At 36.1% G+C, this 13,340-nt stretch overlaps 1 protein-coding gene across 2 annotated transcripts; it reads right to left on the bottom strand.

The window, feature by feature from the left end:
• Positions 1-264: 264 nt before the first annotated feature.
• Positions 265-11,992, bottom strand: usp42 (ubiquitin specific peptidase 42). Of its 2 annotated transcripts, none has more exons than XM_077201164.1 (19): positions 11,857-11,992; positions 10,003-10,253; positions 9,667-9,876; positions 9,470-9,580; positions 9,059-9,158; positions 8,856-8,923; positions 8,586-8,656; positions 8,424-8,506; positions 8,061-8,172; positions 6,693-6,833; positions 6,504-6,604; positions 6,244-6,397; positions 5,498-6,136; positions 5,291-5,385; positions 4,038-4,970; positions 3,356-3,615; positions 1,902-2,071; positions 1,458-1,508; positions 265-1,352 (listed from the first exon to the last, which is right to left on the bottom strand). In XM_077201164.1, exons 2-18 carry the CDS (start codon positions 10,241-10,243, stop codon positions 1,488-1,490), a joined length of 3,510 nt encoding a protein of 1,169 aa, XP_077057279.1. In that variant the 5' UTR covers positions 10,244-10,253; positions 11,857-11,992; the 3' UTR covers positions 265-1,352; positions 1,458-1,487. The 2 variants fall into 2 exon arrangements, with proteins under 2 accessions (XP_077057279.1, XP_077057280.1); XM_077201165.1 differs by lacking the exon at positions 11,857-11,992 and adding an exon at positions 11,148-11,275.
• Positions 11,993-13,340: the final 1,348 nt, after the last annotated feature.

Raw genomic sequence — 13,340 nt, 5'->3', positions numbered from 1 at the left:
TTTGCATGTTATTGCTTTGCACGTACTGTGCACTCTAATCTATTTATGATTTGTGTGGTTTTATAGTAAGCTGCTTTCAGTATGTTTTGCCCATAAGCATAACTGTATTGAGATTATATCATTTCATTATCATTATAGCCTGGTTTGCTGGTGTAAAGGGTAGATGCATATAAAATGTGATAAGCTAAGACTGCATTCTATGTAGCTAAAACAAAAACCACTGCACCTTAATATAAATCGAAATGTTTTCACACAAAACAGAAATCCCACAAGTCATTCTTTATGTGTAAAAAGGAAACCCCATCTTTTACAAAACCAAACACTTCTCATCGTCACATACATGTTCATTCACTCCAACAAAATATTGTAAACGTAGTGAGAGAAAATATTACAATTTCAGACATTAAGGCTGTTTCCTCTCTCAACATATTGTACACTGTATACATTTACTTTGACATGCTACAGTCAAATGAAGAAGCTGAATATAACCATTGTCTTGTCTTTTTCAATTTGAGGAAGAAAAAAAAACACATTGACAAACATTCAGAGAACACGGTCTACATTACGAGTGGCTTCACAGAAAGTGTCTCTATTGAACTCCTGATACAGGACCAAAAACAAACAACTGATAGTACAGTTCAACTTAAATTCACAGTATTATCATGACTAAAATCAAAGTGGATTCAAGAAAACTAAACAGCGAGAATTAAAAACAAAAAAGATGCAATGAACTTGCATTCTAGATAAGTGTGATTGAGGATTTTCAGAGAGTAATACAGTGAGATGCTTAAAAAAGGAGAGGTACAAGAGACAGCAAAGCAAACATCTTATGTCCTCAAGTGTGTCCAGGTTAACTGTGATGTAAGTGCACATGTAGCAATAGCAAAGGCTGCTCCTTTGAGACAGTTCTCTCAACAGATATGTGAAAATGGTGACATCATAACTTGAAGTCAAAAGACAAGCAGTCTTTCTCCACCGATGCAGCATATAAATGTTCTTGTCGTTCCCAGGTTAGTATCCTTAAAGGGAGCGCTTGTCTCATCTTCACAAGTGAGAAAATCCTGAGTCTGTATGTCTGAGCAGCAATTCTGATGTTAAGCTCCAGGCTTTTTTTTTTAATCGCATATATTAATTTTATATATAATTTGTTTTTCATGATCAAAGTTCGTTTATGTACAGTGTACTAAAAAATCCATAGCCTTAAAAATAAAAACAAAAAAGACAAAATAATGCAACTTTAAAAATCGTTTTGTGGTAAAAATACAGTATGTTCTAAATGTTAAGCACCATGTCAGGAACTTTAGCTGTAGATTTCCCGTGTTTCACATGCTTGCATGGGTGGTTTCCAGAGTCTTTAAAAAACAAAAACAGAAGGGGAACGAGACAATTAGAGTTGAACTTATTTTGTACAAACTCTTACATAAGTTTAAAAAAAATTTGTTCAAACAATTCCTTACCTTAGGTGTGATCAAGAAATCAATTTCCCTTTAATGTGGACGTGTGACTTCCTGTGAAAACCAGAGATCAGTGAGATTTGTAAAAACAAATAAAAACACACACATACACACATATACATATACATATACTGTATATATATATATATATATACACAGTATATATATATATATATATATATATATATACACAGTATATATATATATATATATATATATATACACACACACACACATATACTGTATATATATATATATATATATATATATATATATATATATATATATATATATATATATATATATATACACATACATATGAATATATTATATTTAATTAATATTTTAAAATAAATTTTACAAGTACTATAATTACTTTAAGATTATTGAATTTATTACAATGTTATTCTTCTTTTAGAAATAAGGCTACATTTGCAGTCTACTCACTTCAACATCTGAAAGGGTCCTGTGATAGACACCATCTACATCTCCATTTCCATTTGAGAGTGTCTTTGTGCTGTTGACAGTGGTAGCAAGATCAAAACCTTTGTATCTCACATCTTTTCCAATCCCAGTATGACAAAGATCAAGTTCACTTCCACTGTAACAGCCATTAGCTGAAAAATAAATAAATAAATAAATAAATATAAAACATTAGTTCATTTTTTTCCCCAATGACATTTATGTGTGAATGTGAAAAGTCATGCCAAGATCAAAAGTGTACGTGTGTGACAGGATCTATGTGAGGATGGAGAGGGTTCCTGAGAAAAAAGGATTGTAAATTGTAGTCAATCACCAGCAAACCAATGAGATGCTGAATGCATCAGAGCCTACCGGATCATTTCAGTCAGCACAAGTCAGCTATCTGAAAGAGACAGCTCAATTTGGACCCATGCAATGTCAAAAGCCAAGAAGCCTCTGCTCTCAAAAATAATCTAAATCACAAATGAGGTTTACCTCATGAAGGACACACATAGAGCTGACACGTTTGCCATTTCTGCATTTAACCAGATATATCATATTACTCAAAAGGCCCTGTTTGTATAATAATAATAATGCATATCTTAAAAAAAGTATTTTTTAGCAAATAAAGACAGCATTGTTTATTTGTAATATTAAGAACAAAGTGATTAATTTAAATATTTCAATAAAAAAAGCACCTCACCCTACAATTATCATTACTGCAAAGTTATGCAAAATGTTATAAAATTGTATATTTAAATTGTACTTAGCAGTGCTTATTAAAGAAGAAAAAATTAAAAATGCATCTCTAATACTTAAAAATAATGAAAACAAAATTATTATAAATAATAATAATAATAATAATAATAACCATTGGGGAAAAATGGTAATACACAAAAACCCTTATATTAATTGCAATGATAATTTGGGTGAAAATGTTTAGTAGCCATAAAAACATTGTTACAAAGCAAATTTAATGATTCTTTAATCATTTCTTTGTTCTCCTTTTATTTAGTCATTAAATGTGACCAGAATGTGTAAAAAAAGTTCTAACCAGAAGTATGCTTCACACGTACACATATCTGATGCCCACTAGACATAAATGTTTCAGGACAATTTAAAGTTTTTGTTATCAATGTAAAAACCAGATGCCGAAGCTATTAAAAATAGGGGCTTTTGCACCGGAGGAACCTTTTCATAGTTCCTAGAACTATTGGCGGAAGTTCACAGATTCTGGCGTGTTCGCAACTAGGAATGATTTTAGTTCTAGGAACTCCTTTTGGAGGAACTAATTTAGCTCCTACTTCAGAGTAGGGTCTACCAGTGACATTAGTGTAAAACGGCCCTAGGGGAACCATTAGTTCTCGGGGAACCACTCTGGTGGCTAGTTCCTACAGCTAAGTTCCTAGAACTACCTGGTGCGAAAGCCAATAATGCACCTTTTTGTCCATTGAGTTGTCGCTGGTCCTCCATATGGTCTCGGTGGACGTTTTTGAGAGACTCAGAGCTGTGGTGCTGACTTCCTCTCTCTGCACCATTCCTAGCTCTAGTATCATGCTCTTCCCACCTCAGAGCGATGTCTCTCCCAGTGTGTGGCCTCTCCTCATCCTCCCTCCTCCTCTTTTTCTTTTTCTTCTTCTTCTTATGTCTCTTGGAGCTGCTATCCTCATTTCCCTCTGATGGATCCCTCTCTGAGTGCCTGTAAGCAGAAAGTCACAATGATCAACTAGTCTTTTTATAGTCTTTTTTTCCCCCTAATGCTTTGAATTCTCACACAAAGCGATATTTAAATGGTCAATGACAAATAAGTACATTTTTAATTCGAGCTTCAAAAGTGTTTCAAATATTAATAAGCAGCGAAGCAGTTGTTAATATATATTTTATAAGAAATAATATAATACTTAAGACATTTTTCCAAGAATTTGCTTTTTAAAATTCTTTTAATATTATTTTCCTTATGATTATTATTGTTATATAATGAGTAAAAAATATTTTTAAAAAGGAAATTAAAAAGACTTTAAAATGATTATCATTTCAAAAATTTAAGTAGGTGCATTTCAAAACATTAACTAAATCAATAGATTGGAAATCAAAAGAAAGGAGTAGCAAAGTATGACTCGCCTGTGTTTGTCTTTGTTTCTTTTTTTCTTCTTATATTTCTTCGCTCTGCATTCATCAGAACTTTCTCTTGCATCAAACGACGGACTCCGTTTCCGCTTGTTATGTCCGGACAGTGGGCTGAGAGAGCGGGACGATGAATTGATGCTTTTTGAACTGTTCACTGTGTGGGCCGTTCTTCCATGGGCACCTTCCACCCCACGATTGCTGTGACTGGAATATCCATCCCTGTTATGGTGTCCAGAAGGACGATAAGATTCACTCACAAACCTCCTATCTCTACTCCAGTTGCGTTCCTCTCTGGGTCTTCTTTGGGAGTGGTGGTGCTCTCGACGATGGTGTGAGAATCTGTCCCAGTGTCTCTCTACCTCACGAACTCTGTGATGCCGGTCTCTACTGGAGGAGCGCTCTCTGATGGAACGGCTATCTCGATGACTGTACCCATAGCGGTTCCGGCTTCTTTCGCTGTATTCCCTGTGGTGCCTGTACCGGTCCCTGTCCTTCAGGGGTGAAGAAAAGTGTGGCCGCTCTGAAGTTTTATTCCCGACCTCACCCACCCTCTGTCCATCTCCAGAGCCAAACTTGTCTAAGTGTGATGGTTTTGACTCTTTGCTTTCCCCTTCACTGCACCTGAACACCTCCCTTAACCTGTGTGGACTTGTGTGACCATCACCGATATGGAGGTTGAGACTGTTGCTGGCCTGATGGTCTGACGTGCCAGCCGCTGTATGGGTGGAATGGCTCGGATTCGACTCAACTTTTGAAGCTGTCTGGGAATGAAGGTCAGTGTCTGCAGTCTTCGAGACCAATGAGGCATTAGATGAAGGTGCAGACTCTACATGTACTCCAGACTGAAATAAAGCATCCGAAGGAGGGTTCATCCTTTTGTTTGAAGGTGAGCAACATGCTTGGTCATCAGTACTCGGCAGTTTGGAACTGTTGTATGAATAAAGAAAACCCAAAGAAAGTTTATAACATCAGAAACTTGATAATATTAAAAACAAAGTCAGTGATATAGCAATATTACAATTTTGGCGGATACAGTTCATTTATGTTGTGGACCATAACTGATAAATGGCCAAGATTATTGAAACTGAAATAAAAAAAGAAAGTAAAGCTAACTAGAAATATTTTAAAAAGGACAAAAATTAAATATGACAAAAGAACTAATTACTAAAACAAACTAAAATTAAATATTACTAAAAAATAACCATGGCAACAAGTGAATGTATGCATCACAACTGTGCACATCTCACCTTGATTCACTGTTTTCACATTTTAAGCTGAATTGCAGCCCTGAACTATCAGATGCATTAGACATCTCGGATGAAGAATGTGAAGTGCCCATAACCTAAAAATAATAATAAATAGAAATACTTCAATAAAGAAATATCCTGATTAAAAAATGAAACCTGTATAAATATACTGTAACATGCCACAAAATAAAAGTTGAAATTTTGTACCTTATCAGTATGATTAAAACCATTGGCTTTGGGAAGGCCATTCTGAGATTTATAAGCAGGTTCTGATCCACTTTCACACACATGAAAGCCATTAGATCCGTTTGTCTTCAAGGTAAGCTGAGGCAGTGAACTGGAATTGTGGGATTGGGCATCATCCTTTGTCCCATTTCCATTGTTTATCTCGGGAGTAAGATGAGGCTTAGCTAATCCATTCTCCAAGGCTCCAGCCTCTTGGTCGGATTCTTCAGATGATTCCTGACCATAAGGAACCAAGAAAGAAGCTCCGGAGTGAGTTCCATTCACCTGCTTGACCTGTGGGAAGCCTGAGGTAGACATTGAGGTGCTAGAGGATGTTGGCTGAGGTTGAGAGGCTGACGACAAAGAGCAATTAGGGCTTGACTGAGTCTGAGCAGGTCTCACAGGCTTGCCATGACCAATGAGAAACGTCAACTTTGGCCTCTTGGATGAGTCGGGAATGCCCGTGGGCCGAACAAGCGAAGTAGAAGAGGACGTGGATGCAGAAGAGGATGTATGAGATAGGCCAGATCCTGTTTTGGTCACACCACAGAAACTTCTGTTGGGTTTGGAGCAACCATGGTATTCTTTTGAAGAACCATTCCCATTAATGTATGACGAGTTCTGCAAAGTACACAAAAAAGTTACCAGGTGAAGAGAACAAACAAACCTAGCTGATCAGTTCAGGGCTGATTTGTAGTTTGTCTGAATGTGTTACTGTCGTGTAGTACCTTGAGCATATGAGGTGGCAGCTGAGGACCAATGAAGGACGTGGTGGTGTACTGAGGCCCATTCATCTTGATTGGAATGGATGGTCGTGGAGATGACTGGCCAGGAGTATGGTTCATCTGGCTGAAGTCACTTCCATTTTTCACATCAGGTGACCTGAATTAAAATAGGCATTTTTCTGAAGAGACTTCTCAGAAACACCCTTCAGTCCCAGAAATACAAATGATCCATATGAATCATGAGAAGTGAATTAAACCTTTACCTAATGTAGAACAGTAAGTATGCTTGCTGATTAAGCACTGTTCTAATATCGCTGAGAGATACAGATGAGTCGTTCATCTGATACCACTGCCCATTGCTAGCCTAGAACAGAGGATCATATTATTTCAAACATAAATGACGTTGTAAGCACATAATAAAAGAGGATTCAGGTCTGTACATGACAACTAACCTTAATGTAGCAGTAGTAGTGTCCAGCGTGGCAACTGAAACCAGAATGAACCAGCACAGCATATAGAGCATAGATTTGTGGCTCCCCATGAGACTGAGACATGAATGGCCGCAAATCTAGATACTCTGTGTATCTTACATCCTGTGAAGGAGGCATGAGAATGATCCCAATTATGGCTGCCAAAGTTAATACATTAACTGATGGCAATTTAATGCTGTTAAACTGTCAATTTAAAAACATTGACCTAGTCCTGTTAAAGATCCTGCATCAAGGTGGCAACCGTGGCATCTAAAAAATATGGATGATTGTAGGGCTGTCACGATTCCTCGAATAAATTCAAGTACTCGATTAAAAAAAAAAATCCTCAAATTGCAATTTACCAATGTTGAGTAACCGGCAAAATTCCGGAAGTGGCGCATTCCACAGACAAGTATCCATGAAACGCATTATTAGACCGTTTTCATAGGCTACACGATGTACTAAAACCATTCAAAAACCATACTATAGTATAGTGCGACTGTGAATTCACAAAGGCTGCAATTCAGTTAAATAAATGTATGCGCTAATATATTTATATGTGCTTTATTGGCATGTGTGTAGATTACGTGCATCTCAGAGAATCTATGTTCACAATAAATGCTGCTTCACATGAACTGTTATCATTTACATGCACGGAGCACGTCTCACACTCAAACGTCACTTAAAACGTTCATCTGGGAAAACAATGTGCGCCATTTCATCAGGTTTTTAAGGGAAATAATTTATAAACCTGCAAACTGTTCATCGCTATTTCAAAATAAAAGTTGAAACCCTCGTTTGCATGTTTTGATGTCCACAAGTTCTTGTTCAGGAAATGACAGTGGCAGTAGCATTTCTATCATAAGAAGTGAACAAATATGAAAGATTAAGTGACCAGTTTAATGAAATGTCATTTGTTCAATATTAAACAAGGTTTAGATCAGCTGAAAAATATAACATCAGGCCGTTGGCACGCATGTATTTGTTATAATACATAATGTACATAAGATGATTGTTTATATAATTATGTGTATTATGCATTTTAACAGTGTTGTTCTATAAAACCATATGATTACTTGCTTTTGATACTTTATTTGAACCAAATATTATTTCCTCATTGTTATTATATGTCTTTATCTTAGTCATTTTAAAGGCGTCGGTCTTCGCCTAGGTCTATTTTTACTACCACAAAAAAATATATCGGATTACTCGAATAATCGTCCGATTACTCGATTACCAAAATAATCGTTAGTGACAGCCCTAGATCTAGTCATACCAGTTTGTCCAGGATCTTATGCATTTTCAGAATTATCTACTAAACTTTTGTGTCATGACCTTTATGGAGTGTACCTTTGTAATTTTTCCTCCATTAAAGTTGGTAAACCGCTTCAGTGAGACAGTGAGAACATTAGAACTGCGATGAATGGTGAATCTCTTTGATGCAGTAACCATTTTCTTACATCTACCAAGACAAAAGAGGATTACTGTAAACATGAGTGAAAGTGTAAAAATATAAACAATACTATTCCATACTGACAAATTCTATAAAGGAAAAACCAAAATTTGTTAAAAGAGGTTAAAACTGAAAGAAGGCCCTTTTCAAACGTGTGCAACATATGAATACAAATGAATGGGTAATGTATATGCAAAAATTGAATTATTGAAATATAATGATGTGGTATTAATATGCACATAAAATGCAATAAAACTTACTTGGAGCATTTATAAGCATTGTCCCCATCAAGTTGCTCAGGCTTGACAAATTGCTCAAATGCCTTCGTGAGTGTCTGAGCCGTCTGAAAATAAACATACAAATTACCAACACTCTAAAAATGACTTTCTTCAAGATAATTAATGACGAAAAGATTCAGTCACCTTTATCTCCAGTGAAATATCCAGGAACGGGTCAAAAGTATCCGAAACTGCTTTGCAATTCAAACATTTGACTGTAAAAAAAGAAATGTGCATTAACAAATGTAGCAACAGATGGAGAAAGTAGGAACACAGATTCAATATTCCATCCTTCCACAAATTCAAAATTTAAAGATGCTTTTTGTAGACAATTGTCATAGCAAGTGTAATTCAGAAAGGATGAAATTAAACTTACAAAACCAACTCACAACAAACGAGAATCTGATGACCTACCTCTGGATCTCAGATAACCCCCAAATATCTGATGTACAAAAGTGGTTGCCTGAGTTTGCCTGTCCAGTCTGATAAAAGAAAAATAATGCATTATTGAACTGGATAAAGTTATGCAGTCATTACAGTTAGTGAACTGATGGATGAGGAATGTTAATTTCATGCCTTACAAAACTGGGCAACAAAACTGTATTGTGTGAACTCACTTGTTTCCAGGGAGGCAGGACTTTTGCATAGCATCCACTGTGTACCTCAAAAACTCATGGGCATCTTCTTGGCTTCCAAATCTGAAATGCTTTCCTATCCCTGAGGATAAGAACAAAATGTCAGTGGACAATGCAATAAATACTTTTGCATTTAGAATAGTAAGACCATTCCTTAGAACTTAACTCCAAAAAAAAAAAAAAACACTGTGGCTACTTGTTAACGGATTAACCTTGATAATGATCCTTCCTTAACACTCAACTCTTATCTAGCATTGATTGTGTTCTGGGACCATATTTGGAATTGTACATTTTTGGAGTTTGTTTTTTATGTACCACTTTAAAAGTACATTTAGCAGGTAAATAGTAATTTTGTCAGATGATTTCAAAGCAAATGTTAATCTTAGCACTCACGTTTCAATTCATTAAGAACACTAATGGGCTTTATGACATTTCCAGAATTGGCGAACACTTGGATGATGTGATTCTGCATAGTACACATCATGCAAAATCCAGGCTCATGACCTGCGTGGAAAGAGAAAGAATGTACAACATCAGAACAAACTTACGACAAGTATTACATGCAATCTTGAAAAATCTTGCACACTTACATGTTTTGGAATGCTCTCTGGTCAGCATGTAGTTGGCAAGGGGAGCCGTGTAGGTCAGACACTGCAGGGTAGAGTTCAGGAAACATGTGTTGCCCAGGTTATGGAGACCTGCTCCAATGCGGTGGCCCTGGTTCCATTTCAAGCAGAGCCGCTCAGGGGAAAACAGGACCTTTTGAGGAAGTGCAATGCCATCCCCACTGTTCATCACCACTGCATGATACAAAAGAAGAAAAACAGACATACATTACACATCAAGAATACAAAATAACTTATTGTTGTATTTAAAAGCAGTGCTATGGCAGCATTTTAACATCAACAGTAAAGACAAGCACTTGCCTTGCTCTCGGGGTCTTTCGACTTGGAGTGCTGTGTTATTACTACCATTCAGAGTCGCTCCAATGGTCGGGGCCATACAGGCAGTCTTGGCTCTTGAAAGCTCAGTGGCAGAAGGGCCAACACTCCAGCTCGAACTACTGCTCTCCATGTCTCTGGAGGAGAAAGGTGTCAGGGAGCTGGAGTGCTTGCACCGCACTGACTCCAGGTCCGATTTCTCCAGAGGTTTGTCAACTATGGTCATTATTCATTTTCTGTGAAAAAAAAACAGACGTGTGTGTTAACTCAATAATTTTTTTTACAAGAACGGCAGATTTTACATTTGAATTTGTGCCTTTTAAAACCACTTCACATGCAAATTAAGCTAGTCTTAGTGTCAAATGCAAGTGCAACAGGTACCTGAAAGGCAAGCAAATCACACAATTTTTCTCTAATTAAATATAGTTTTAAACACAAACAGAAATATTCATCAAACTAATGTCAAACGTGTAACAAATTCTAAACAGGTTCGAACAATAAAATAATCAATTGACCAAATATACATCAATCGTTAATGTAACAGTACAATTAGTAAATGCGTGTTACTATGTATTATATCATTACTGTAATCTTTTGTCTCAGTTGAAGTTTTCAGGACCGTGATTACATTGGGTTTTTTTGCCAGCGTTTAACATCTATATTATTTAAATCAATATCAACATAAAAACTACACTAATTTATGAAAAACAGACTCAGATAGATAACTTCGTAATAAGTAAATGCTTTGCAAAAAGACCAAAAGTCACTAGAAAAGCGTAAAAGACAACAAGTTAACGTTAATTGTCTAATGTTATGAGACATCGCGCCAAAGTGAAAGTACCACAAACATAAGTGAACGTTGAATTACAAACACACTAATCGGCCCTTATTACGCAAAACACTTGTCTATATTCCTTTTCTTGTGGAAGTACTTCTTCTATTCTTTCTTATTCAATCAGGCATTGATCGAATAAGCTAAATATATATTGGAGTAGTAGCGCTTGTGTGTCGATCTATTGAGCTGAGCGTCAGAATGGGCCCGTGGCCTTTGCTAGTTCATGATAGCTACAGTTTACAGTAAACTCTCGTATCAACAAATTCCACGATGAAACCCCAGCAAATGTGTGTACCTTCAATTAAGACGTCAGACTTTAAGACACTCAAAACACAGTTCAACAACTACAGTGGCGGTTCCGAGTGTGATTTTGTATGAGGAAATGATCCTGTAGTACACACTCTCTCCGCACGTCCACCAACTGTTATCTAGCGTGCTCGGCTAAAGGCTTCGAGTGCGAGTTAGGCCTCTGCCGCACGTTATTTAAACACGAAATAAGAACAATAAATGTATTTGTCGTATTATTTATACCATGTATGCTTGTGAGTGAAATTTGAATGGCTAGCCGCCTTTTTTGTTGGCGCAAGAAGTTCTGACTGATTTAAAGACCGCTATGTTGTAGCTACAAACGCCATGGTAACGGCTAAACGTAACAATACCGATGGAAGGCGGCATGAACATGGTCACGCACTTCCAGAAGCCTGTCTGTGAATAAAGATAACATTGAAATATGTGGTGTGTCCCTTCACAAACATCAACAAAACAAAACCACTCATTTTAATTAGCTAAAATTCGACTTTAATCGGAAACAGGTAGAAAGGAGGGGCACGGTATTTAAAATTCACCGGTGCCGTGGCCGAGAAGGCAACGCCGCCGTAAGACTCATTGCGAAACCCGGTGTTTTCAATTTCGTGCCACGCAATAAACGCAACCACACAACGCGCGCTCTCCAAAAATAACCTGCAGCACTCATATATCATAACCAATTCAAATAATGCACGTACCTGTAAATTTATGATTAATTTAAATGAGTTCATCCATTCTAAAATCCAAAGAGCGTCCGGCGGTGAACAATGACGTAGTTTCCCCACGGGTCCATCCGGGTACTTTCGTAATGTCAGCCAACCCAGTGTTGTGTGGATGTGGCCTTACTGAAGGGCCGTCAAAGCAGTTGAATAATATCTTTGTTGCTGTCAACTCGTCGACAAGGAATTAGCAATACCACTTTTAACACATCGATTTAAGCAGTTCCTGTGGATAAATGCTGAGAAGTAGTGTTTCGTACATATTTATATTATTGTAGAGGCAGATTTTAATGTCTAATAGTGGGTTATGGGTGTCGGTGGCACAAGAACGACTCAGTTCGTACGGTAGGCTATATGGCATCTCAATATCCATCTACCATTTACCTTATGTAAAACCTCATTGTATGTTAGTTAAAGTAAGTTAAAGTTAACAGTTTGGAAACATTACTATTTTTAATATTTTTGAAAAAAGTATAATTATGCTCATAAAGCCTGCATTTATCTGATCAAACATTATTATCATTTAAAATAATGGGTTTCCACTTGAATATACTTTAAAATGTAATTTATTTCTATGATGCAAAGCTTAATTTTCAGCAGTCAGAACTCCAGTCTTCAGTGTCACATGATCCTTCATAAAACATTCTAATATGCTGATTTATAATAAATGTTGGAAACGGTTGTGCTGCTTAATATTTTGTTATAACCCGTGATACTTTTTTCATGATTCTTTGATGAATATAAAGTTTTAAAAGAAGAGCATTTATTTAAAATATAAATTGTTACAATATACACTACCATTCAAAAGTTTGGGGTCAGTAATTTTTTCTTCCTTTTTTTTTGAAAGAAATTAATACTTTTATTCACCAAGGATGTGTTAAATTGATAAAAAGTGGGGAAAAATCTATTTTGAATAAATGCTGTTCTGTTTTACTTTTTATTCATTAATGAATTCTGAAAAAGTATCACAGGTTCCAAAAACAATATCAAGCAGCACAACTGTTTCCAACATTGATAACAAATCATGTGACACTAAAGACTAGATTAATAATGGCTGATGAAAATTCAGAATATTTTAAAGTATATTAAAATAGAAAACCATTATTTTAAATTGTAATAATTTTTCATAATATTACTGTTTTTTTCTGTATTTTTTATCAAATAAATCCAGGCTTGAGCATAAGAGACTTCTTTCTAAAACATTAAAAATAAATGTTTCCAAACTATTGACCGGTACTGTATCTGTGTGTGTGTGTATATATACACACACACACACACACACACACACACACACACACACACACACACACACACACACACACACACACTCTGAGATGTTACTACAGAAATATATATAACATTACTATAATACTTATAATGACCTCATTACATTTTAAACAAATTAATAATACATTTCAGTTCTATCATTTGCAGCTTTATCCATGACCTTCATATTATTAATA

This window comes from Siphateles boraxobius, unplaced genomic scaffold, assembly GCF_051911475.1.
Source record: "Siphateles boraxobius isolate OS27281-9 unplaced genomic scaffold, OSU_SipBor_1 46, whole genome shotgun sequence".
NCBI lineage: Eukaryota > Metazoa > Chordata > Actinopteri > Cypriniformes > Leuciscidae > Siphateles > Siphateles boraxobius.
This window is presented reverse-complemented; position numbering and strand designations above follow the sequence as displayed.